The sequence below is a fragment of the Polyodon spathula genome, chromosome 10 (assembly GCF_017654505.1).
Source record: "Polyodon spathula isolate WHYD16114869_AA chromosome 10, ASM1765450v1, whole genome shotgun sequence".
Taxonomy (NCBI): domain Eukaryota; kingdom Metazoa; phylum Chordata; class Actinopteri; order Acipenseriformes; family Polyodontidae; genus Polyodon; species Polyodon spathula.
In genome coordinates, this window is record NC_054543.1 from 36621460 (window position 1) to 36648392 (window position 26933).

General features: G+C 37.3%; 1 protein-coding gene across 4 annotated transcripts; it reads right to left on the bottom strand.

Annotated features, from left to right (window-relative positions):
* Positions 1–201: 201 nt before the first annotated feature.
* LOC121322220 (integrin alpha-6-like) lies at positions 202–24835 on the bottom strand. 4 transcript variants are annotated; one of them, XM_041261851.1, is made up of 26 exons: positions 24566–24835; positions 13615–13742; positions 13401–13480; positions 12816–13071; positions 12083–12214; positions 9517–9730; positions 9053–9246; positions 8682–8773; positions 8433–8560; positions 8220–8315; positions 7927–7988; positions 7669–7838; positions 7278–7424; positions 6791–6903; positions 6110–6263; positions 5940–6023; positions 5767–5846; positions 5395–5472; positions 5129–5231; positions 4717–4890; positions 4395–4493; positions 4070–4180; positions 3862–3957; positions 3247–3372; positions 2840–2974; positions 1107–1193 (listed from the first exon to the last, which is right to left on the bottom strand). In XM_041261851.1, the coding sequence occupies exons 1-25, from the start codon at positions 24745–24747 to the stop codon at positions 2867–2869; spliced, it is 3207 nt and encodes a 1068-aa protein (XP_041117785.1). In that variant the 5' UTR covers positions 24748–24835; the 3' UTR covers positions 1107–1193; positions 2840–2866. The 4 variants fall into 4 exon arrangements, with proteins under 4 accessions (XP_041117784.1, XP_041117786.1, XP_041117785.1 ...); XM_041261850.1 differs by lacking the exon at positions 2840–2974 and having other exon boundaries at positions 202–1193; XM_041261852.1 differs by lacking the exons at positions 2840–2974; positions 12083–12214 and having other exon boundaries at positions 202–1193.
* Positions 24836–26933: the final 2098 nt, after the last annotated feature.

The following is a 26933-nucleotide window of genomic DNA, read 5'->3' on the forward strand; positions in this document are numbered from 1 at the left end:
TGTATTTCCTTTTTTGCTGTGAGAGGAGCTGTAGCTTTCTCCGGGAGACGAGACGCTTCAGCTTTGCTTCAGCCCCGCTCCAGCAGCCGAACCTGGGGCGAGCCCATTCCCTCTTTCTCTCGTCTGACTTGCTCTCCTTCTCGCACCAGGCTATTTATAGTTTAAAAACTGCTAATTAAAATGATCCACAAGTGGGAATGTTACCTTTTTTTTTTCTTTTGAAAAAAAAATATAGCGTTGATTACATGGTGCTTTATGCATGGTTAATTCACGGAAACTTCAATGTTTGTTTCACTATGCATGCACTATTAGAGTTATTTTATTTTGTATTTTAGTCAGATGGTTGTTCTGGTGTCCCGCGGCACCCTCCACCTCCTGCCCCTCCCCTGTTTATAACACTCGTCAGTTACAATGCTCATATTGTGTGTCCCCCGAGACCCACGTTATAGCGAGGGATCACTGTATATGCATATAGATATAAACACAACTGTAAAGCATCAACCACAGAAAGGTTAAAAAGCTTTGCAGTTAATACACAGACAAAAAAATAATGAAGCAAGGTTCGCCGGCCACTATAGCTGATAATAGCCACACACACACACACACACACAAGGAAGATTACTCTGGACCACCGCATGACATACTCAGCTATTGCACAGTTTAAAAGGACCATGTCTTGGATTGAAATGTACATAAATGTTAATAGTAGGTTACAAAAGGTGTAACGTAAAATACCCCATAACCATGCACTGAGATGGGGACTTTAGTATGACTGATTTCTTTATAAAGAAGGTTTAAGTCTGTAAAATATCTAAACAAGCTGCAAAGTAAGGGCAATTTAAAAGTTCTGAAATAAGGCTTCAATAGTTTTATACATACGCACAATGTACAGATTCACATGTTCATCCTGTGGAAAGGAAAGAACCTTGATTCTAGGAAATGCAATTCTCACTGTTGTGAAAGGAGAGAGGCGACCCAATTAAATATTACATTTCCCACAGCACTATTAAAACCAACAACAAGAAGTTGCTTCAAGAGTAGCTTTCGTTTTCATTCCAGGTGGTTTTCCACTGCTTTTTCTCATATTTATCTTTTGATTTTCCATCTTTAAATTGACGCTCCTCTTTTCGAATTCGCACAGCACTGTAACTTGGAACACTGTCGGCATACTTGGACCGTTTGAAAAATCCACACTGAAAAAACAAAAGCACAAAACACAGCACTTAAAAACCATCAAAACACAGCAATGTCACTATGGGTATCATCTTAAGTTTTTAAGTCACAAACCACTTACAGTAGTTTTGAAGAAAAGATATCTGATAGTTCATGGTTCAATGTATTCTGCTTATATAGGCAAGCACAATTACAGTAAAAGAGAATTATACTTAGCCCCTTGATATCGATATAGTCGTTTGTATAAGTAGTGCATCAGAACATGCACTTTTAGGTATTAAATACAAATGTATCGTATTCCTTTGTATTTAAGACACACTTTTTAAACCTTTTTTTTCTTGTTAAATTCGAGTACAGGGATTATCTCGAGTACACAAACAGCAACGTGACTGGCTGCCGGGAACAGACGAACAAAAACGTCACTGCCCGATCTCAAATCATCCAGGCAACCATTTTCAAAGACGTGTCACTAGCTTCCTCAGGAATTTGAAGAGAAGCTTTTACAAGGTCAGTTCATTATTAAGCTCATTTCTAACAAACAGTACCAGCTTGGACGGATCTGAAATGCTGATCACACCCCCATAGTTTTTGACATGCCAAGAAATGCCATAGTTCACAAAAAGGAAGAAAAAAATCACAACTGGAAATGAGAAGCAGCGCATAACTAATACTGTGTGACAACAGAGGCCACAATCTGCCTCCATACATCATTTTCTTATAGGTGTAACTGAGGTTGTATCTGTGAAAATGCAGCATTATTTGATGTTTTCTTTTTTCCTCAAATTGAGGGTGGGAAATTTGGGCTGCATCTTAAATTCGAGGGCGTCTTAAATTCGAAGGAATACAGTAATTAACTGCAGCGAAAACAGAAAGCAGAAATGCAAATTCCACTAATCAGGATGGCAAGCAGTAACCTGGAAAAGAAAGAATCATAAAAAAGCAAGCTAATAGAAAAGAAATCCCAAGTGCTTGAAGACCACAGTTTTGATGAGTCTCTTGTGCAAGAAAGAGGTTAATGTGAAAAACACGGGAAACAAAGTACAGAAGTATTGAGCAGCAAACCTTGAAATCTCAGATTTTCAACACAGGCTACAAAATGTCCATATTATTTAAAATGAACCTTCTGAAAGGCTACAGTTCTGTAAACCCCCTTTTAGTTGCATGCCATTCATTTTAGAAAACTTAAAATATGAGGCAACATAAAAAGAGCTTTACAGAATATCTATATTTTCGGTTTGTAAATATGAACTGACAATGGATATGTAGGCATTGTATATAAAAAAAAAAAAAAAGTATTTATTGGTAAGTTTCTTAAATATGCCAGAAGGTTAAAACCAATATTATATTTTGATTACCAGATGGGTTCCCATAACATACGAAGTCTACATCTCAAAGCAGTTTATTTAGGTTATGATGCGCAAAATTTAGAACACAGCGGCTGATCGAAACACTACCACATTAAAACATGTAAACTTGTTGCTTCGGCTGCCAGCTGAATCAATAGTCTGAGAGCTTGTCTAGTTTATGCATGTGTACATTTTTAGACTGCCTGAAAATCTTTGGTGAGAAAGTTGTTTCCCTTAAAGCAAATGCGAGTTAGTCCAGGTTAAGCTTCACACACACCATGCCCAATAACTAAGAGTCAGAGATTCAGGGATCTTTTTACCAAATCAATGTATGTTGAAGATGAGCACTATGCATCAGTAGTAAGTCTTTCTTTGTCAGACGGCTGGACATGGATCTCAGCCTTGTGATAAGCGGCATCATAATGGTCTTTTTTAGCTCTCTTAAAGAAACCACACTAAAAAGGAAGCAAGGTGTTATTTTGATTACATATTAAAGAATCAGATACTGCAGTGCTTATAAAGTGGTGAACCATTTTATAGTAAACATACACTTACTAACTAAACGTTACAAAGAATGTCAAAAGGTGTCTAGACAGCACGCTTGGTGCCTTTTAACCCAGTTACAAAATTTAAAAAAAAATTATGCAAGCTATTTAATCAATAAATTTTTTTTTTTTATCAGCAGCAACAGTTGCTTTCCTATTAAATATGGAATTCAATTTCTTACCTTCCACAATAAAAACACCAGCAGTGCCAACATCAGGATCCCAGCAAGAATCGCAACAAGTATGATCCACCAGGGAACTCCAGTGTACTGCGCCACAGTTTTCTCTGGAAATACTGTCACTCGAACCTGAACCAGGACAAAATTATATAAAGTGAGGACTTACACTTCTCCCCCGAACAGGGTGCTGACACAAACTGATGTGTCTTTACCAATGACATGCAGACTGAAAAAAACTATATTTACAGTAACACAGCAATCAATATAAAGGCTAGCCAGAGAATACTGCAGAACTGGAGATGTATTCACCCCGTTTTCCTTCTCCTATGGTATTATAGGTTACTGGTGTAGTGCTACATACATGAAAACACCAGCTCTAAGAGCTCCCTGTACAATAATAGAAGGTTAGAATTTGTTTTACTTTGAAACTGAAATTGTGGGACACCGTAGCTTCACGCGTGGGTTACTTATGTGTTCTACTAAGACATGTCAAAGTACTATAATAAGAGATTAGTTGAGTTTATTGAATGTGGTACCCCAACTGGCAAACAAAACTGGTTTTATCCATATTGTAAAATGAACTTAAACAATAGAAATCTGACAGTATTAAACACATACCTGAGTGTCAGCATTTCTAATGACCATATTCTTGGTGGCAATAATGTTGATACTTGCTTTAACAATAATATCAAGGTAGTTCAGTTTTGAATAGTCCTGTTTAGAAAGAAAATTAAAAAAAAGTTTCAAATAGATCAAATACACCACAGAACAAAACACCCCTCCTCAGGTCATTCCAATACTTTCTACAGAATCAATGTGGCTGTACCTCCAGGAATGTGCTGTTCCACAGTCTTGATCGCAAGACCACTTCTGCATTGCTGTCTAATCCCTGTAGGGGGCACCTGATGTTCACACAGTTAACATTCTTCCCACAATCCTAGAATCACAAACAGAACATATTTAACAGTGGAGCACAACACAAAATAATTCTGCAATTTCAACCCTTACCATGTTGTCATTTTAGATGGTATATTGAGGTCACTCTTATTTAACACGGAAATCAAATATTCCAGCTGAAAGATGCCATGAACCTACAAGCACAGCAGAAACCACTGCATTCTCTAGAACATAAACAAAATATAGTCGCGTACCAGAGTGAGGTATTTTCTTTTGTCTGATAAGAGGGACACTTTTTCTTCTGTCTGCTTTCCCCCAGTGTCACGCTTTTTCCTTGAGGAACTGACAGAATCCTGAGGATCGGAAGACCTTAAAAGTTACTTTAAAAAAAAAAAAATCTACTAGTACAATAAATCACAAAGGGTAACACATTGAAAATATTAACAGGTTTACAAGACAGATCTGAAAAAAAAAGTATGTATCTTTAGTTCCATTTCTAGCTCAACGTTTTTGAAATTTGTTAAACCAATAAACAACAATTACAGCTATAACTTATATATTTAAAGCTTGACTTACCAGCAGCCTTCTTGGGTTTATTTCATTTGTAGGGGTGCAGGGTACGTTATCCAGATGCTTGGTCTCGATCTTCATCAAATACAGTAACCATTTGCCATTGCTGATCTCTTTTGGCCACTGAATGTCTAGATAGGCGGCACCCAACGATTTCAGTGGTTTTCCCAAGTTAATAATCTACCCCCAGGAAGAAGAGAGACCATTAGTACAAAGGAAGAAACGATATCAATAGGTACTGTGTCTCAACTACAGTAGGATCATTTTACCTGATTTTTCAGTTCAGATTTCAATTCAGTTCACAAAAATCGGCGTCAAACCAGCAGCATAGTGACAATAAAATTATTCTAATAATTTACCATTTAACTCTGGCATAACACTATCCAGTTACATGAATAATACAAATAAACAAACTTACTCTGAATTCATATTCAACTAAACTTCCAACTTCATCTTCCATCTTCATGGCAGCCTCTCCCTTCACAGAACCTCCAAAGTAGACCTGGGAAGGCTTAGCTACACTGTGGGAAGTGAGATTAAACAGAGTTACACTACCATTTTCTCAATACAACTGGATGTGTATCATGACCAAGCAGAATTAGCTTTTTTTTTTGTTTGTTTTAAATGATAAAATCACAAAAGGTAAAAAGCAACAATAAAAAACCACCCCACAAAGCTGCTTACCCCGACACAGAGAGAAGAAGTTCAATAACGACTCGAGCTTTCGCTGTGACTGGAGCCAAATCCTTCTGGTCACTTGTCCTGCATTTTAAAATAGCACTGTTACTGCAACTGTATATAACTTAAGAAGTTTTGCCTCTGTATAGAGTAAACAATATTTAAGCACCTGAAAGTCTTCAGATTACTGGTTATATTCCTATATTCCGATTTATTCTTTGTATGATACAACTACCACCCTGATCAGACAAGTATTAGATCAACAAAACTAAAGAATTTATGTTTAAAAGAGACTTTTAGAATGAAATATAAAATCTAACAGAACTAATGGTTAAGCAACCAACATTGCAACGTTTGTGGTGCATCAGAATCACTTACGTGTCAAGCTTTAGGTCGATTGCAATATCTGTAGTATCAAGATTAACACGAGTTGTACTCAAGATCACATAGAAAGTAACCTGAAAAAAAAGGACAAATATACTTTAAATGTAATACAATCAATGGCAATTAACGCACCTTATCAGGATTAATAAATATAAAAATGCACTTACTTTAGAATCTCTCTTGAAGGGGTTTCCCAGTTCGCAGTCAGCCCGAGACCCATTCTGATTGGCACTGCAAATGAGCTGCTTGTCCTAGTAAAAGAGCAATCAATGATTCAGATTAAGAAACTGAAAGGATCCAGAGACATGGGTATTGCAAGTCAATGAACTCCACTTACTGAACTATGGCGGAAAGCAGAGTAGGATAGGGTGTCGGGAAACATTGCTATGAGTTTGGCTTCGTGTGCATCATCCCCAGCCACATTGGTCACAGTTATTTCAAGGGCAATGTCTTTCTGTTGACTCAGAGCTATTACTGGCAAACCATCCTCCCTACAACGAGCAACACAAGTTGCATGAAGGCTTGGAATCATGGCATATTAGATGTGCCAAAGTATCACAAATACATATTGAACTAAAACACATGCATTTAAGAATGTGGCGGTAAAAAGAAAACAAACCTATGACAAAGGTACAAAAAAAAAAGCACATGGGGAAACAAATCTTAAACTGGCCTTCTCTAAAAGTTTAATAAAACATGCATTTGAGGATCTCCTTCACTTACATTGTTTTTTAAAATAAGTGCCATCATTATAGTATACACTACCATGTGTTAAACAGAATACAACTCTGCATTTTACTGAAAATGTAAAATGTAAAAGACAGTATAAACAAACATTTACGTGAAAGTTTTGAAACTTTCTGAAAAGTCTGTTTAAAAGAAAACTACAAAAAAGAGGGCCTGAACTCTGTTTTGTGGTCAAATAAAATCTACTTGTTTTACTTGAACACCTAGATCATTAGATATATTCTAAAAAGTTTGGAAACAGCATATTTGAAGTTGATTCCATAATACTTACACATTTAATGGAGTAAAGTTGTCATTGTCATCTCTGGAACAGAACTTGTACTCTAGCTTCAACTTGCTCTGACAGATATTATCTGAGCCACAACCTTCTTTCAGAAAGTTTACCTGCAAATAAACACATTGTTGTACAGGGCTCCAGATGGAAGTCAACATGAATAAGGACGGCATGCTGTACGAGGTACTAACCTTAGCAGTGTAGTGATTTTTACTGTATTGCACAAAGCATCTCCTACAGCCCTAAATATAACAGTGGGCCCAGCTTTGACACAATGGGAGGGACAGAGTAGTAGCAAAACTGCCCATAATATACTAGCTCTCTGTGGAGTTACTGGCAACAAAATGCCTTACTCAACACTGTGGTGCCTCACCAGTGCCAGACTGTCATTAAGAACACCAAGCATTGAAATGTAAATTTAAGGGCCACAGAGATCATCTTCTAAACTAGATGGTGTTGAACGTCTTTCTAATAACGTGTTTACCTCTGATCGTGCAGTGCTGGGATCATTAGAGTTTAGGACTGGGACAAGAGGCAAGAGTTTGCCAGCTTGTCTTCTCTTGCGTCTTGCCTGTTTAATTTCAACAGCAACCGTTATGGGAACAGCACGCAGTTTGTCTTTTATGTTATCCTGTACCAATACAAAAAAGACACAAAGGTTAATTCAAGTTGCATAAGGCATTGCAGTATATCACATTGCAAACATTAGGAATCACTGGGTTGCTAATTTAGAAGACAGTGACTAAAATCACAATTGTATTCTTAGTTGATTACTGTACGTTACAAGTTTCATACACATAATAAAAGTCAATACCATATATATTTAAAAGACAGGTGTTCAGTTATTGTACTATATTTTGTGGTATCATCGTTACCTGCAGCTTAAGTTCAGCTTTGACACATTTTTTCTTATTTTGTCCCCTCAGATCCAGAGATCCTGTCTGCTGATAGTCTGGGTCTCCTGGCGCGTTATTTAAAAAGGTTACTCTTGACGGCAGGTTAATTTTTTTCCTCTCAGATTCAGCTTCAAATGTGTATGCAATAGCTAAAAAAAGAACATAAAATAGGGTTGATTTCCAATTCAGCTAACTAAATAGCTGGTTTATCCAGTGTTCAAATTGTATTACACTTACTTAGTCGAGGGCTGTAGTCACTGGGGTTGGCAGTGTACTCAAAGCATGCTTCAACAGACATACTGCAAATCAAAATATATATATTCCGTTTCAATGGCAGCAAAGAACAAAACTATTGCATTTTTTATTTTATACAGCAAAAACAGGCCCCTTTCAATGTTTACTCCCCTCTATATAAAAAAAAAATGCTTTAAAAAAGCAAGCAAATCATTAGTGTTTTGTACACTCCTCAAAAACAAACATCAGAATTAAAAAGGGCTCGAAACTAATTATGATGTCACTAAAGTTCTTACCAAATACTTTTGCCACCAAGGCAGTTTTTTTTTTCAAGGTCGATTCTGGCAGGAGTTGCTTCAATTGTTTTCTTTATGCTTACGACTGGCTTTGCCCTAAAAGACAGAGCATTTTATTTAATTTATTCCTCCCATCCCCTCACAAGGACAACATTTGGATTTCTTTTTTTTCCCCAATTTTTCACAAAGACAAGTAAACCATTGACCATTTACCTGAAAACAAACAGGGCATCCGAGAGTGATCCAACAGCAATATCAGGATAAGAATTCCCATCAAGATCCATATTCCCAGCCAACGAGTATCCAAAAAACTTAATACCAAAGTCCTGGCCATCAAGAATCTAAAATTATAAATGGATCATTATTTGTACCAGCCCCAGCTCAAACATCAACAACATGTACCAGTTTTCAAGTACTGTTCAATGATTTCTAAATTAATATTGGATTTTTCTTCATTCTTACCTGTGCTGCTTTGGTGTTAATTCCACTTTTGGATCCGTGGTAAATGAACACCTTTCCTGAAACACCATCATAAGGTGCGCCAACTGCAATATCTGTAAAAAATGACAGCATGTGAGGTGTAATCTATTGCCTCACAATTATTAGTCCATTAATTACTAATAAACTAAAGAAATGTTGAGACCATATGAACTGTATATCCAGCTTTTGCCCAGTTATAATATAAAACGAATGTTTACGAAGCAGGGGGGGCACACGTACGAGGTGGTTAGGAGCGACAGTCACCAAAACACACAAATGTGTTCCAAAACCATAGAAACAATAATGCCAAACAGTGCTGGAACCAACCAGTAACCTTACAATCTCAGTCTTACCTTCAAATCCATCCTGATTAACGTCCCCAATGTTTTCAACAGCTAGTCCAAACATTGAGTCTCTGGTACCATTCAGACGGGTTGGTTTGACGTCCTCCCATTTCCCAGCGATATTGATGTAGACATAAACTGCTCCACCGATCTCTCCATCACGGACAAAAAACTGAGGCGCTCCAACAACAATATCTTTCCATCTGGGAACAACAAATATCCGTAATAAATAAGGGAGAACAAACCTGATTACTAAACACTCTACAGTCATTTTCAATACAAATCTGAACACATGTATGATTCAAAATGATGGATAAAGGCACATGAGTACATTATACCCATTGCCTCACCAGATTCCCAGAGCTGTTTTAGTGCAGGCGATATGCACAGTGCCCTTTTCAAGCCCAAAAGGAACAGTATTTTTTACAAGATTGTGGCTAAACCCTTTAGAAGTTTTAAAACAATTCTCATACCCATCACTGTTGAGGTCAACTACAGCCACATCATATCCAAAAGAAGAAGCAAGTCCCTCTCCTTCAAGAATGTACTCTGGACTAAGACTTCTGGAGAACTGCCCGTCTTTCTTTAGAAACACCACTGCTCCACTGTGATTGGCTCTTGGTGCACCAGACACAAATGTTATACTTTCTTTATGAGTGATGCCTGTCCCAGAGTCCAATGAAAATCCTGCAAAATCACCATGAAGATGTAAGCCTTCAAGACAAACTGCAGGAAACTCAAATAGACATGAAGTACTGTACACATATAAATCAACTGAAAAAAAGTCACAACACAACTAAAAACATGCAGGTGCAAGCATATCAACGGCGGGGAAAACACTTGTTTCTTAAATACCAATTATGTATACAGAAATTAATATGAATATATTAGGGGTGGGGAAATAAGACTCCAATTGCATAGCAGTTTTACCCATTCCAGTTTTTACTATGAGCTTGATTAGCCACAGTGTATAAGTAACAAGCTCAGGTCTTATTAAACTCACAGTAAAACCAGGAATGGATCCAACTGCTATGCAACAGGGGTCTTATTATCCCACAACTAACTTTGGAGAAGGGTTTAATGTAAAAATACAAACAAAATAAAGGGTACAAATGCACTTCTGTACATAATTCAATTACAGTACTTTGTTGTTTTTTTTTCGCATCAAGCAAAAAAAAAACAACACACAGACAATTAAATGGAAAAATCCAACATTTTAAACATGCACGATGCATTCTGATTTAATAATGGCAAAGTGAAATATGTGGCACAAAAGCAAACATTTTTGTATGCATGAACAATGGGGGTAAAACTCCAAATCAATTGTTCTTTATGAACAGCGCTTCTCAAACTGTTGGTCCCGACCCAAAAGGGTTGCATGGGCTATTGTAAGGCGGTCGAGTGATCACAAAATACTGTCATTCCTTAAAATTCGTAGTTTTCCATTACAACACATACACACTTAATCCCTTACAGTAAAAGCTGTATTATGAAGCCAACCCTCCCGTCATCTTTTATTGGTCACCTAACTATAATTAATTTGTTTTGTTATGTTTTACTCGACTAGAGCTATACCATAATCGCACAGCTCAACAGCATCACCTCTCTCAAGTTTGAGTGGCAGGTTTCAAAATGAATGTGTTTGGTGGGATGGTGAGTGAAAGTGAATTCTCTGATATAAATAATATTTGTTATAAAAGTAATTTGTTTACTACAAACCCTGTCAGGAACTTAACATGATTGTTTAATACCTTTAGCTTTAAAAATAATAGATAAATAGAAAACGTATCTCAAGTTTTTTTTTTTTTTTTTTTTTTTTTTTGCTAAATTGCAGGAAGGTACACAATTGTGCATCTGGGTTCTCCCCCCCCCACTTCATTTAGTGAAGTTTTGCTTCAGACTATGCCATTGTCAATTTCTTATGTTTAGTTGTTTTTGTGGGGCTTTTTATTAGATGTGAAAACACTATAGAACCCCTTTAAAGTGCCCCTCCATAATTAAATTGGGGCCCCCTTGGTGCCACCCTGTGTGCTATACTCTAGAATTGCCACTGTATGAGATGTAGGTCCTACATTTAATTTTACACACATAAATATTTCCATAAACTGCAGGAGGGCAATTGTGTCTCTATATTGTGCTTGCCATAAATACATGTTTCTTCAGGCAGATAGGTAGAGCAAAGTGAGATATCACACCGCGGGGTGGGTGGGTGGAGTGTCATCATAGCCTGAAACATTTCCAAAGGGGGTTCCAGCAAAAAAAAGTTTGAGAACCCCTGTTTATGAACATAACAAACCCAAAGATGGGGTTCAAATGAAATATAAAATACTGACAGATTTTCAGAACATATGCCCAGAAAACGGTTTCAGTTTTCATAATGACATTATATATATACATACATATACATATACATACATATATATATATATATATATATATATATATATATATATATATATATATATATATATATATATATATATATATATATACACACACACAGATGATATGATACTGTGTAAACACGAAAATGTATTCTCATTAATTTTATATTCATAAACAAGGGTTATTTTAATGGAAATGATGCAAGTGGTGGACTGAGGTTTCAAGCATGTATCAAAAGGTAATGGGTTGGATGGCACACTTAAGTCATCTGAGAGGTCACAAACCTAAGTAGCTATTGGTCATCACATCAAGGTATTTATCCACGTTTACCTGTGGAGGTTGTGATTTATACACAAACTGATCAGGATCAGTATTAGAGAGACTTGTCAAAAACAGCAGACCTGTACACAAGGAAAATCTAGAATTTAGTGCTCACAAAACAGAAAAAGAACATGAGGAGATGATTGCAGAATCTGATCCCTTAGAAACAAAACAAGCAAGCACTTACTGTAGCTCACTTTTACAGAGTCAGTACAGTATATAAGGCAGTAATTTTATGTTTGTATGCTGCCATGTAAAAATATTGCCAATTGAGTTGTTGCCGTTTAAGCATGGTTATCTGCAGTCACCTTCCCCTGTGTTAATGTCCCCTACCTAGGTAACTGTTAGCTGGCACAGGCACCAGGTTTTCATCAAAACGGGTCTCATCCCCAACTTCATAGGGACCATCTTCCAAGATTCCTAAATCCACAAGAGTATTGTTCCTTTGCTCTACTCGCACAAACCCTGGAGTGATGGAGATGGAAATTATATGATGCACAAATGAACACACACACACATAAAAAAAAAATAAGTAAATGTTTTACAAATGCATGGTATAAAATGATGATTTTTTTTTTTTTTTTGAAAACACACATCACAAAATAAAAAGGGATATATGACTTTTCTTGATTAGTTCTGAAATGACAAAACAGGATGTCTTATGCAGGGGTTTCCAATCCTGGTCCTGGAGCGCTGGTGTCCCTCCTGGTTTTTGTTCCAACTGTACCCTAAATTACTTAACTGGACCAATTAAGTGCTTATTAGAAGCTTAATTGGTCCAACTAAGAAATTTAGGGAGGAGTTGGAAGAAAAACCAGCAGGGACACCGGCCCTCCAGGCCCAGGATTGACGACCCCTGTCTTATGGTCATGGAGGGATCATATGGGTGTGCTGTACAGCCTGTGTAGGCCCATTTAATATTCTTCAGAGCTCAGTATTGCAATACTTCTTATGTCCTACAGGGGTCAACAACAGACAAGTTTTACAGGTTTTCCCCAAACAACATTATCAATGCCGTTTCATAAACTTTGATAAAATAATCTGCACAGCTTAGAAGCAGGTATACCTTTCCAGTTGTAGGTGCCTGGTGCTCCAAAAATAATATAATGATAGTCCTTTGTGAAAGTTGCTGATAGACCCTGCTGACAAGAGCCAAACCTCTCATGCCCCCGCAATCGACCATCACAGAACTTCCAGCCGCCCCCGTCCATCTCATCCTGAATGGTCAGGTCTTCACTCAGGACATAGCAGCGGCCAATGATGTCTCTGGATTCTTGTGGTGTATTTACAAACTGCCGCTTCTCGTACCGATGTGCACAGGTCTGTGATAAGAGAGGTATTTCAAATGTGTGAAAACTTGTGTTTTTGTCAATTAAAATAGATAAATCGAAGGTTTCATATTTCGAGGTTTCACAAATGAGCAGGATAGAAACTAAACAAAAACAAAGCATCCCCGGGGACTTCATTTCATATCAGAATGGTTAGTAAATAATAAAATGGATGTGAGAAAAAGATCTGGATCGTTCATATGTACAAAGGGTAAAATAATACGGCAGTGAAGCAGGTCATTTTAACCAGACACCACTTGTAATGTAACTTTATTGAGTGACTCACAGCGTACAGCTATGTACCAAATATGAACAACACTTACCACAATCTTTCCACCTGGTCCCTGACTTTGCACTGTCACACCCATCCACTGGTTTTCCTTGTTCTCTTCTAATGGGTTAACTGGAATTGTAGACACACAGCTTTTAACACAAGAAAGGACACAAGAGAAGGTATATACAAAGAAAGAAATAGACTATAAGCTTATGATATCGAAATTAAACTACAGCATGAGCACGTTTATAAACTGGACTTACCGTCATTGTCAAACATGACGCGCTTACAGTCATCTTGTTGCGTGTTAAGGTGACAGCTGTACAAACCACCAGTTATGTTGGCCTTTTGATTGGATAAAGATTTAGCTTTAGGTGCTCCAACAAGCAATCTGTAAAATAAAACAGGATTTTCAGTATGTACAGTCTTTTCATAACTTGATCTGAAGACATGACCGTTCAAATCAACATTGGTACAAAACGACTTTCTTCTGATATCCCACTATCCTTTGATACTGTTCCAACATTACAGAATGTGAATTGCAGGTTTCATTTAAAATTAAACTCTTAATCCAGTTCTGTAATTTACGCAACTATATATTCTCACCTATTTAAAACCCAACACAAAATGGGTAGCATACAGACTGTACTGTGCTGAGAATTGAACCCTCCTGACAGCTGTAGAGTACTCTACAATACACCACCACCTGGCGGATTGATTTCTTACACTCCTACAGTTGAGCAAAACAGCTGCTATGAAACAAAAGCATTTCATACTAAAAAATGAAACTTCCACAACCATGCAGTGTGAAACATGCTGAAGTGAACCCATTGCGATCACACGCCTACACATGCAAGGTGAATATGTACTGTACTGAAGAAAAGACCAGTTCACTTAATGCAACACTGATGTCTGGGAAACATTTTGGGAAATATCCCCTTTAGGCTAATCATAACATGAAAATTAAGCCAGTTTATCTAATGTAGATAATTCTGCAGCTTGTAAAAATAAAACTGCAATGACCCTTATCTTTACAGCAGTATTTTAATAATTTGATGGCAGACTTTTCCCCTACTTCAAGATTATATTGAGAGTTAGCTACTTTCACTTAGACTGCACATCATTACCCTGACCACCCCTCTGTAAGGCATTGTGCATGCAGTGTTGGGGTAAAACATATATTTTTTAAATCAATTCCCATACCCTTCAAAAAGATTTCCTCTGAAGGGCTTGGAATTAGAATTGATTAAAAAGGGAGTGGAAATGATTTTAAAAAAGGAATTGAACCCAAAAACCAATGAATAATAAGCATATCTTGCAACTCTCCTGATTTTAAATCACATGTCATTTTAACAGAAGACATATAATACTGTTTGCAGCTTTCATTTCTAACAGCCTGTATTGAATAATTTAAGAGTTTTTGTCTACCTTCTTTGGAAATGATCTCCAAGTACCATACAATGACAAATACCCAGACCCCACTTTGTGGCACTATTGGTAAAAGCTCAAAGAGGTAATTAAGTTCATACAAACAACCTTTCAGAATATTGAGTGGAAATGCAGATACTGTATATGAGGAGGTTATGGGTTAAACCCTAGGTGCCTGGTCCAGTGTTTTAACCCATTAAGTGCCATTGTCCTCATTTGAGGACAGGCTACTTTGTAATTTGTTGGAGCATTTTAACTGGCATCTACCGCTTATTTCAATTTCCTTCAACTACACAGTTATGATAACTTGCTCTAAATTTGTTAACTGCAAAAGTTAAGTCTGCATATATAGCCCTTCTGTTGCTTTTATGACGCCTCAATAGAAAATAAGAAACTGAAGCCTAAAAATATTTCTACATACATTTCTTGGTGTTGTCCTTCCCACAGTGATGACAAAGCTCAATTTTCTATGTGTTGAGCTTCATAGCGGGCATGAAATGTCACTGGTCTGATTACAGGCACGTCTAACTTGACTGGCCTCAATAGAATGCAGCGGTTTGTTGCCAAAAGGAAGGATTACATTTTTTTTTTTTTTTTTTTTTCTGTGAGTATATTTTGATTTAGAATATAGCAAATTACATAAATACAAATTTCATTTGGTACTTAATGGGTTAGGCTGAATTTCTTGTTATCATCATGCTAGAAAATGCATTGTACACCCCTGCTTACCAGAGACAATGACTGTCTGAGGTGAGGGATTACTTACTGCTGCAGGCATGCAGAGGCTTCAGATTGTATTTCTTTTCTTTTTCTTTTTTTTTTTATGTATTCCAAATATATAAAGGAAAAAAAAAAAACCTTGTCCTGAGCAATATTTCACACAAGTAATTTTACCACACAACTCCAAAATGAACTGAGATAAATTACTTTTCATCAGAATGCAGGAGAAAATCATACATTTTGGTACTGTCCACTGCTTTATTGTACAAAAGTTTGTTTTTGGATAATGTGTGAAACTCACTGAAGTAAATGTGTGACAGTCGTACTTTGACTCTGAGTGAGATATATCCAGCTCAGTTTATTACTTTGAAACAGGCGTGTTTGTTAAAGAAATAAACATGTTACATATTTGGTAGGTATTTATTAATGAGCAAAATGATTTCCATTACATGAGAGTAGATGTTGAACTTCATGCTGTAGACAGTAGAACTAGTACAAATAACAGCTTTTGTAAATGGAATTTAAAACGGTCACTCCTAATCTGCATCAATGAATATGTTCCTGTTTTCTGTACAAATGCAATTCCTTTAAAACATTAGCACACTAGTTTGTATAACAAAGCTTTTGCTGAATCTTGATGAAGTTAAAGTTAAACAGATTTACATATAAACAAATAAAGTCATGGTTGTGGATCATTTCCAAAAAGGTTGCCAAAGACGACAAACAAGCGCCTCTTTGTTAAGGACGATCAGTAAAATTTTTAGTGGGTCATATTTTCCAAAGTGTAAGTGGCATGAAAGACATCAAGTACTGACAATTTTGGGAACAATTTCAGAAAGCTTATAATATATATATATATATATATTATATATATACATATATTATATATTAGATATATATATATATAATATTATTTTTAAAATTAAACGAATTATAACACGTATTGTGCAATAAAGAGTGTGTAACCCTAATGTTGGAGGAAATGAGATGTGTCTGTGTCATGATCGTTGTGTTTTGGCAGTGGTTTCCTGAATACTGAATAGAACTACCTTTGCACTCTCTGCTCCTACACAGTGCAGCACAAGCAAGCAGGCACAACTGCTTTAGCTTCACATTTGCACATTCTTCTCTTGTGTTGTCTTGGAGAAAATACTTTATAATGTTAAATGCATGATGTGGGTCAATGTGTAATAACAGCAAGGTTTGAGAAGTCAGACAGACTTTACAGTCAACAATATACCACTGAAAAAATAATAACAAGCATGACAGTGGCATTCATCCCCCACCACAACAGGAAATTCGGTTCACAGCTGTAGCCAGCTCTGCAGCAACTTTTCAAAGCTGCGCTGGGCTGCGCACGATCTGCACAGATGTTTGCAGGTGGAGTTGAGTGATATCAAGCAGCAGCTCTGGAAAAATTTGCACCTCTGCGATTATGTCCAGAACTGTGGAAATCTGCACTACGTGAAGAACACCACCACTGTACTACTTCACGATGAGAGAAGGTGGTGTACTGAGTTGCGTGTGACTTATGTTGTGATGATACAATTGGCACCTTCTTTCTCTGAAAATCCCTGTTATCAGCTGTGAAAGTCGCTAGATTTGTCGCTAGCCGCTTTGAAGATATTTTTGTCGCTAGTGAAACCCAAAATCGCTAAGTTGGCAACACTGCTACCAAGGTCTTTTTTCACTGAGAATAACATTCACACTGGAGAAATTTCAGTGACAGTCACTATCTAGATAATTTTATCCTGGTCGATTTTGTAAAAGTGATCGTTCTAATAGGGCTAATTTCCATTGAAAGGAACGGTTCTTGCTGCTTGGATCGATAAAAATGGGGGTTCGTTATAAGACAGGTTTGTTATAGTGAAGTTAGGCTATATATATATATATATATATATATATATATATATATATATATATATATATATATATATATATATATATATTGTATAAAGTGTGCAAAAGGCTGTAAACATTTCATAAGAAATAACACTAAACTTCCTTGTTTTGTAATTTCATAATTTGCCTTCTTTTTCGTTTAAAACCTTGCACCGGAGCAAAAGCTTGATGAATCTAGCTCCCAAAGTCCACCGTATTGTATTTTGTATGTTTTCATCCCTTATTGATACTCAAGAGGTTCTGCAGGGTTGGCTGATTTAAATCAAGTCGATTTAAAAAAACAGAGACATGAAAAGTGTATTTTAAAATCCTTTTATTAACACAAACATCTTAAACTCTTACTGTCTATAAACTAAAACTCTTCGGGCAAATGCGAGTGCAAGCGCGAACAGCTTGAAAATATTTTATCTCCACTTGAGTACCGCTTCCCTCTGCCGCTGCGCGTGACCGCCTTCATTGAAGACAATTGCTTTTGCTGCACTGCAGGGCCGCACCGCGTCCGGATTGAACGGCTCTTTACAGAGTACCTGCCCTATCATTAGCATATTCGCCGAAGCGATGGCAATGCAGTGGGATCCCAAATAGACAGCTGAGGACTGTGTTAAGATCCGATGATAACAGGTTTATTTAGTGGTGCAATCAGGAACTTTAACAATTGAACACACTATAAAAAGAGCAAAGTAGTCCCGTGTAACAACTGTGTGTGTTTGGACTGACACAGAAAGAGGAAATCAAAGAAAGAAAAGTAAAAGAAAAGAATGACTGGGATGAGTGAGGGGGATTTTTCTCTGGTGTACTCCATTGCTAAATTCTTGTAGTTCACATATTGCAGTTCACATTTAGAGGATGCCACAATGATAAATAATTTGCTTTATTTCTTCTTTTAAGACTGACTAATTTAGTTTGGTATGCACCTATTCTCAAACCACCACTTCCAACATCCTTAAATTTACAGTTTGGAGGTACTGTAGAGCTACAATTACGGTACTACAAAATAAATAAATAAATCTGATTTAAATCAAACAAATCTGTTTGGGGTCTTTTGGGTTTTTTTTAAAAAGAAATAATGAATAAAAAATCACCAACCCTGGTTCTTTGGACTGTTCAAAACTGTTGATAATATAGGTTAGATATGAGGAATCGTCAAAGGAAAATTCAATCATTTTATCAGAAGCCCCTTAAATGTAGAAATCCCTGCACTCAGAGCTGTACATCTGCCATTGATCCACAGGCATTTGTCATGCAGACCTTTCATTTATCAAATAAGGGCTCCCCAGAGAGAGAGTAAAACACAAATACAAAAGCAACTTCCTCCCAATCCGCAACCAGATGCAAATCAGAACAAAGTCAATAAGTAGTCTTGCCTTCACAGCTGCACCTGAAGAATACCAAATTAGGCTTTAGGGTTTTGAGGTTTATGGATTTCTAACATCAACAGATTACTTGTGTAAATCTCCTCCTTAAGACACATTCATAAAATCTAACCATTTAAATTTTAAACCCTACTCTACAATTTCCTTTAAATACCAAAAGCACAAGTGCTCGGACTGCACGCTGCAGTCTAGTGGGTTTGCAAACACCATAACATGCAACTAAATAGGATTTCTGCATCTGAACACAAAACCATATCAAGCAAAAACATGCACCGAATTAAATACAAATCTCATCTTTGAGGTTTACAAAGAAACTCAAAGCATAATTGCACCTTCATCCAACATGAACTGACAGCGTGAAGTCTTTTTCTAAAAGAATGACAACACATGCCTTCATACAGAAGGATGTTTTCAAATGCAATCCACAACTGACTCTTGGTTCCCAGCAGAACATTTCAACGACAGCTGTGGAATTTAACAAGTTGCTGAAGGACAACATTGGCATTCACGCGCAACACTTACACTTCAGGCACAGTCAGCCTACAGGACACATAGAAACAAGGTTTCCATTATCACAAAGCAAAATGCTCTGTCTCATTTGACAACTATGTGCTGCTTGAACTCTGTTTCAGCTATTTCAATATTTTTTGATTGTCCTTCTAACCACACGGCTAGACTTTCAACAGACTCCCAGTACTGTAGAGGGTGGCCCCTTGTTTTCAGTTGGGGAGAGTGGTTTCCAATGAACATGTTCCTTATATTGCTCACCACTCTACATTTTATGCCAGATTAGACTCGGCGTGCCTAATCGTTAGACGCTATTACAGAAAAGGGTCTCTTGCTTCTGGAAAAAAAGCAAATAAAAAAGGCTCTTATTTTGATGGACAACAATAAGAGTGTGTTACTATACTGTAACTCCTCTGAACATTGTCTAGGCTGTTTTTCCTCCCAAGATGAACCACTGGAAATAAACCAGAGATAGCTTGCAGCAGCAGCTACACATTTAGATTAGCATCAGTAGGATCCAGAAATGTGTTGAAGATATTTCTTAAGCCAATGACCACCACAGCAACACTTTGCATTGTGGTTTCCAGCCCACCACCAGCACTCAGTTTACACCAGTGGCTTGACATGGTTAAAATACTATAAAGACCAGGCAAGAGTTGACTCTGAACTTCTTTTTCAGATGCGTTTTTAAAGCCAACACACATGTGGATGCAGTTGGTAAACCATTACTGTCTCACTAACACAGGAAACTCTTGGACAATGCTGCAACGTTCACTCTGAGTTTCCCTTATGAGAACATGTAAACTTAACCCTTTAATCCCTTTGCACCTGTTTTAACATGTGCAAACACTCCAAATGCATAGATTAACTACATAGTTTGCATTTTTATTAAAATACAGACACTGTCCCTCTAGCACCTGCAGTAAAATTAAATCGCAATGCTATACACAACTTTAAAAGATGTGCTTGATGCCCCTGGTAAGTTATGATATTAGCTGATCAGTCATATTGCTTGAATGTATAGCAAGGCCGGATCTACACAAACTGAACAAAACCAACCAAACCCAGCAGCAAAGCCTATTAACCATCAGCAATCAATGAATCTGTCTGAACACAGGATGACCTAATTCTCCTGAATAGTAAAATGATGAGCAATATGATTTGCAGTGTCTTCAACAAACTCGTTTCTCACTAGTCAGAGTTAAAGCTTGAATACACACCACACACCAGGACCACCAAGTCCTCATTGAAGGGCGAAGACCTTGGATTGAAACTGCATGGAGACGAGTCAGTCTGCACGCCTCTGTAGCGGTTCGTCAACTTTATTACAGAGTACAGGTACAGGGGAGTTCATCTGGACAGCACCTGGGAGCTCAAAGACAGCTCAGCAGCTTAACTTTCCATCACACAGTCATTTCATCATTTTTTTTCACCTCATGAACTCTAGAGACCAAGCACCTTTATAGGTTGGGTTTCTCACAATTTCCCCAAGTTTATAAACAAAACAGAATTCTCTTTTGGAATGCTGCCTGAGCAGTGTTGATAATCATTCTTACACCAACTGTATTTGCCAAACGTACATCTGAAGGAAAATACATTTTGTTTATACAGCAGGAGCAATAGAAGCGAAGCCATATTTCCTGCAGAACAGACCCATCTTACAAGCTGCACCAGGCGCAGCTGGACAAGTGGCTTTCCATATCCACGTATATTACCAGCCTGTGACTATCAAATCTATCAGCCAACGTCAAACACTTGACTTAATTGCATTTATTTATTAGATTGCAATGTAAATGCAGGATGTTTACTTTGTTTGTTTGCCACTAGCATGCTCAAAATGTCTCCTCCTCCTCCCCTCCCATTCATGTCAGAGAACTGAAACAAAAAGCTTCAATGTGTGGCCACATCAGAGCCAAAGCTTTTAATGCTCCAACCCTATTAAACATCTTCAGTTCTGTCTGGTCCTCACATCTTTGCTGTAATAAATCATTATTGTTTTATGGACTTCAATAGATTTCCCTCTCTATCTCTATTCCAAAAAATATGCTTGCCAACACCACATGCACAGGAACCAGTGGACTGCTACAATAAATCCCCAAATCCCCAAAATAGGATATTCAATTCAAATTAATTAACGTGTAAATAAATTAGTAGTTATCTTTCATTTTGTTTTAGTAAAACCTACTTTATGTAAAACATAAAGAGCATGACTTTAAATGGAGTGCATATGTTTACTGAAAATTATACCAAGTGTGACAGAGCAGAGACTCTGCACACTGAGAAATCTTGGATCAGGCATAGAGAACAGCCTGGGCCAAAACGTCTGCCTTTGCAGTCATACAATGTAAATTGGTTTGGAAATGTTTAACTGTTTAAACATTAAATGAGTTCATTGAAAAGTGTTGAATTGTGGCCAGGTGGTGATTGCATTATTGATTATCAATTAATCCCCGGCCACACCCTATAAAAGGAAACAAAGAAATGTTTGCTGAAGAGATGATTCAGTGAAGGTGTATGCCCTGTCTGAACAGTGGGAGAATAACCCGTGATTAACAGATAGTGCCCTTGCAACAGGTAAGCCAAAGCCTGGGTGTTGTTTCATCTGTGTATTGTTTGTAGAGTTTTGTTTTGTCTTCGCAGGCGAGTAAAGCAATGATCTGAACTCTCTGGTTTTGGAGCAGAAAGAGATTTTATTAAGTGAAGTTACTGCTTTCTCAGAGGAGGCTTCTTTTTAATGCCGGCTGGTAGTGTTTAGGAGTGTGATTAAAAACGACTACGTAAAACACTTTCAAACAACTCTCTGTAAGTAAAGCCCAAGTAACAATTCAAGTACAATGCATTAAACAACAGCTGATAGTTTGTCACACTTACAAGAGATTCATTCACTGCCTTAGTCAAATGCATGCTTATTGAGTTTTTCAAAACTGCATATAGGTAGAACAGGGTGGGAGTAAAGAGTGTGGCTGTAAAAACGAATGATGCTGGTAAATAATGCCACTGGACCTGTATGCTCCTCTTCTGAGTCAGATGCATAATTTAAAACCTAGATAAAATTCAAGATTTTCTTTAAAACACAGATGAATGGTAACACTGTCTGGAGAGAAGTTATTCGTCACTTGGGACTTCTCGTTCAATATGTAACTGTTTACTGCATGTTTTTCCAGACTCCACGCAACTAGACCAGCAGCTTCCTCTATTTGAATGCCTACTCTGTGTGCCAGTATCTGCTTCAGCCAGACTATAATGCAGTGTAAACCTTGCCCGCCCTCTTCTGGGTATTCGACCTGACTGCCAGACACCATCATGCCGACTCCAATCATGTAACTCAAGTCAACTCTGAAGCTAGCCTTTTGACAAAATAAATAAAATAATAAATGTGCTTCATGGCTGGCTGAAAGCAGTTAGGGTATCTTCCTTAGAAAACCTGGCAGGTAGATACTGTAGCAGTTTCCCCTCCCCTTCATTAAATAATTATATGGAATCAAGGCCATTTGGATACAGACAGAAAATATTAACTCCAATCAGCTTTAGGCTGCAGTTAACGTTATCAGTGACACGCATCAGTTATACACACTGTAAAATACATCACAAGTAACAGAAGGCTTTTTAGCACAGGTACTACAGATACATTAAACTAATCTGATGTAAAACCATAAACATTGCTGTACTAAAAAGCGAATATCAGTTCATTCCCCCTGTGTATGCTAGTAGTTACCACAACTGAGATGTTGGTGTACACTTGTTCCAGCAGAAAGAGAAATTACAGGAAACAAGGGTAATAAACCACAGACAGGGGTCACAAACACAACAAGCTGAAGTCCCCACAGTAGTGAGTTACAGGTCCATGCTTCGCACTGTTTTTTTTATTTTTTTTATTTATATATATATATAATATATATATATATGCATGCCATAATTCTAATAAGGCTAAAATTAACTGTCTAATTTAAGCTCAACACCTAAGTGCAACCAAAGTACTGCTATGCTAAAACTACTGTTCAGAGAATACAGTACATATCTAGGAAAGATATGCTTTTCATAATTAACATATTTTACTTTTCAACCATGCCAGGAGCAGTAGTAATGTCACAAGAAGATGCATCACAATTAGGCGTCTCTTGAGACTGTTTCTTTGCGGGACCTAGAACATCATCACCTCAAATTACTGTTGCTTTTTAAATTTATATTCAGGATGTGCAATAAACATGCTTGCTAACAATGCAAATTGCACAGAACTGATCATACTCTTAAAATTGAGAAACCTCGACACGCTTGCCGTGATAACAAACTAGCCATAATATTTAGCTATTAACTAAAAAGGTCAGCATTGCAGAACATTAAGAAGTCGACTGCTGACTGAGGCACAGTTAACATTTTCAACTAATGGTAAAGAAAACCGTTTCAACGCTTAATGCCACAAGCAAATGGGGTTTTCAATTTACTGTAGTCTCACATTTGCATACAACACAGAACCCCACAGGATCACTGACACAGTGACTTAAATAAAAGACAATTTAAAAGAATGTCTTCCGTTGCTTTGTTAACGTGTTGCAGAGCCCTCAAAGGCCATAAAGAGGTACAATGCTGTGTCCCTTGCGCACTGCCCGCTGCGTTGTGAATACCAATACAATGCATCACCATATTCTTATTTATAGCTAGCGCAAATCAACTGTACTTAAACTAGTTTTAGTTGTGAAAACTACAACGTTTTAAAACATGCGTCCAAAAACGGAAGTCGCTACCTGTCCAGTTTTAAATATTTAACGGTAGTGTGACAAAATTGCTTTCCAGAGAAACGCACACAAACCAATTCAAAAGACATAGGGCAGTAAGTAGCACGGCTCTCTGCAGAATGAACAGCGGCAGCGTCTACTGTTTTTCCAACGGGCACGCAATCGACTAGCAATTTGGACTAACATCAGTGTTGATCTAAGTTTAAAAAGAAATACAACTAAATAATAAATAAATAAATAAATACATACAACTAAAATACAATAAACTTGTTTTAATGTACAAATTTGTTCATGAAACCGAAGCGGTACTGCGCGCTCACCAGCTGAATCCATCTTAATGATTTTTCTGTTCTTATTTCCCCCCTAAGAACCTGTTAACTTCTCCCGCGTTATAACAGCAACCTGCAAGTGCTCTGAAGAAAAAGAAAACTAAAACATGCTATCTAGCCTACATTTGCATTACGCTAGCAAGAGCCTCGATACAGAATCGTCATTATTATTATTATTATTATTATTATTATTATTATTATTTCAAATTTCTTTAGACTTACATTCTTTGATCAGAAGGATTTAGTTGCCTGTGCATGGCGAGAGAAAAGCCAAACAAGCTGCCCGGCTCTCCGTTTTTCCTGAAAACATTTTCCGTGTCAAGGTTAAAAGCTGAAATAATTGTCCACTTGAAGAAACAGATTAGTGGTAAATAAAGTAAAAGCCACTTTGCAGAAAAAGCCATTGCGTGATTCAATTATGTATCAATGTCCACGCTTCTGCTTAAGACCTGAATTCTGCAACTGGTGCTGTTGTTCTCCTGGGACTAGGTTGACTGACGAGACTCTACGCACTCTCGCTCTCTTTTTCTCTTGACTGAAGTAACCTCGCCCCTGTACGTCACTAAACTACACCGTATGCAGGGTATGTTAGCAGCTGTACCTTCTCCCCTTACCTGTACACATGCGATTGAACTGTTTAGACTACAGGCTGCAGTAAATTACTCGGCAGTATGTAAACCATGATACTACAGTATAGCTAACCACGTATGAATTAATGCACACATGTCACTAAAAATGAGTATGGAGAAATGCTCTTACAACAGGGTATTTGGAGAAATCAGTACAAATTGCAAATAATAAATTGAAATACATTTTAATTCAATTAAATGTCAGCATTTGGTACCCACTCCTATGAACAGAGCAGAATTTTATTAAAAGCCCTTAAGTAGAGTCTGCCTCAATAGAACTAGTGTGTTTGTGTGAGAATGAGTGACTACACTGCGACTTGTTTTAAAATATTTATCTGTCCAGCTGAAGGACTTCTACACAGCAGTTTTCCTTTTTCAAATAAAAAAAAACATACGTGTGTGTATATATATGTGTGTGTGTTAATGTTAAAATAACTCGTATGCTAATATGAAAGCCTTGTATTCACTTTAGTATTTTCTTGCAAATTCTGTATCATGTGATTCTTGCCTAATGTACCTGTTGCTTTGTTAGAATGAGGTTGTTGGTCTAATAAAATTAACGAAACAACTGCCCCCACCCCCTTGTCATGTGACCCCACAAATCTCTAATGAAATATATTTATATGTACATGTTGTTAGTACAGTGAATAACTTAATATAGTATTCTACCGTTCATCTACAAAATATTAAAGACACCAGGATAGCAGACTTGTGGCGTTTGTGACCCGACAGTTCCTCAGGCAGTACCCCAGCAATGCATGTGGAAAATCATAACGCATTGTACAAGCTGCCCCGATGATTACAGCAGCCAGCCAGCACAATGCTGGCTACACAGCAACATTTTCTCCAATCTTTTGATGCTGACCCTTTTGAAATTAGGGAAAGGCCAGTGCCAAATAATTGGTCTGTGTATTTGTTCCATCACAGAATTCACAAGACAGCCAGCAGCAACCAGCTCTGACTTTCAACTCTAGGCATTTCAATGAAGACTAATAAGGGCACTGCAACCCACCGAAAACCAGAGGATGAGTATCCCATTCAAAGATAAGAGGCCAGACTTGCACAACCTCTCCCTCCAGCACAGTTTCCAGAGCACCATTTGTTTTCTCAGAGAGCAGAAGCCCAGTTCTGCAAAACTATACAGAAATAACAGCCATGCACTTTCCAATTAAACATTCTGCCGTGTTTATTTCAAGTCTTGAAATTTAACTGTTTAAAAACTAAAATGTGTCCCCAGTTTTAGAAATAATATTAGGATACTGAACAATACCAGTTTATTCGCCTGGGGAACCCTTAGGAGATCCATTAACTGAGCACATTATCAATCTCGGCAACACAATGAATTTGGAACAAATATTGCACACTAGGACTGACAGACTGCATCGAATTACACATTGGTGTATACCAGGAATATGCCAAAAATCTGATTTTTAAATCAAATCTGATATGTTTTTTTAAAAAAAAAAAATAAAAAAAAAAAAAAAAAAAAAAAAATCTCCAAACTTGCTCAAATGTAAAACAATTTATTCATTCTTCTAGGTCTTTTGTTCTGGGATATACTGCTGTTGTACTGGTGACTGCTCCATGCCCCCCATTGGATTTACCACTGAATTAAACCACCTATCTACTGCTCTAGTGTAACGGGCAGTGTTGTGTGATGCACTGCTGTTACAGATTCTGTCCCCTGTCAGTGAGATAAGACAAGGTTAAATTCCATGAATGCAGATGAGCTGTTTTGCATAGTGGTTAAGATGCTCATTTGCAGTGTTCGGAGGCAACGGTTCATGTTCTGCCTCAATCCTGTTACACAGGTGAGAGAAGAAAAATATTCTATATAGTCTATTTCAGTTTAAAAAACCTGTCAATTGACAAATTAATTTCACATCTGTACTAGTTTTATTGATCTGTTCCCAGTAAAACATTACATTTAAGAATCTTGACTGATATTCAGTAATGTCACC

Coding starts and splice junctions, on each gene's coding strand:
- LOC121322220 (XM_041261850.1), bottom strand. CDS start 24,747: ATGGCTTTTTCTGCAAAGTGGCTTTTACTTTATTTACCACTAATCTGT. Junction 9,731..12,082: donor GCCAGCTAACAGTTACCTAG/GTAGGGGACATT, acceptor GTGATTTTGCAG/GATTTTCATTGGACTCTGGG. Junction 1,194..3,246: donor TGGTGTTTTTATTGTGGAAG/GTAAGAAATTGA, acceptor TTGTTTTTTCAG/TGTGGATTTTTCAAACGGTC.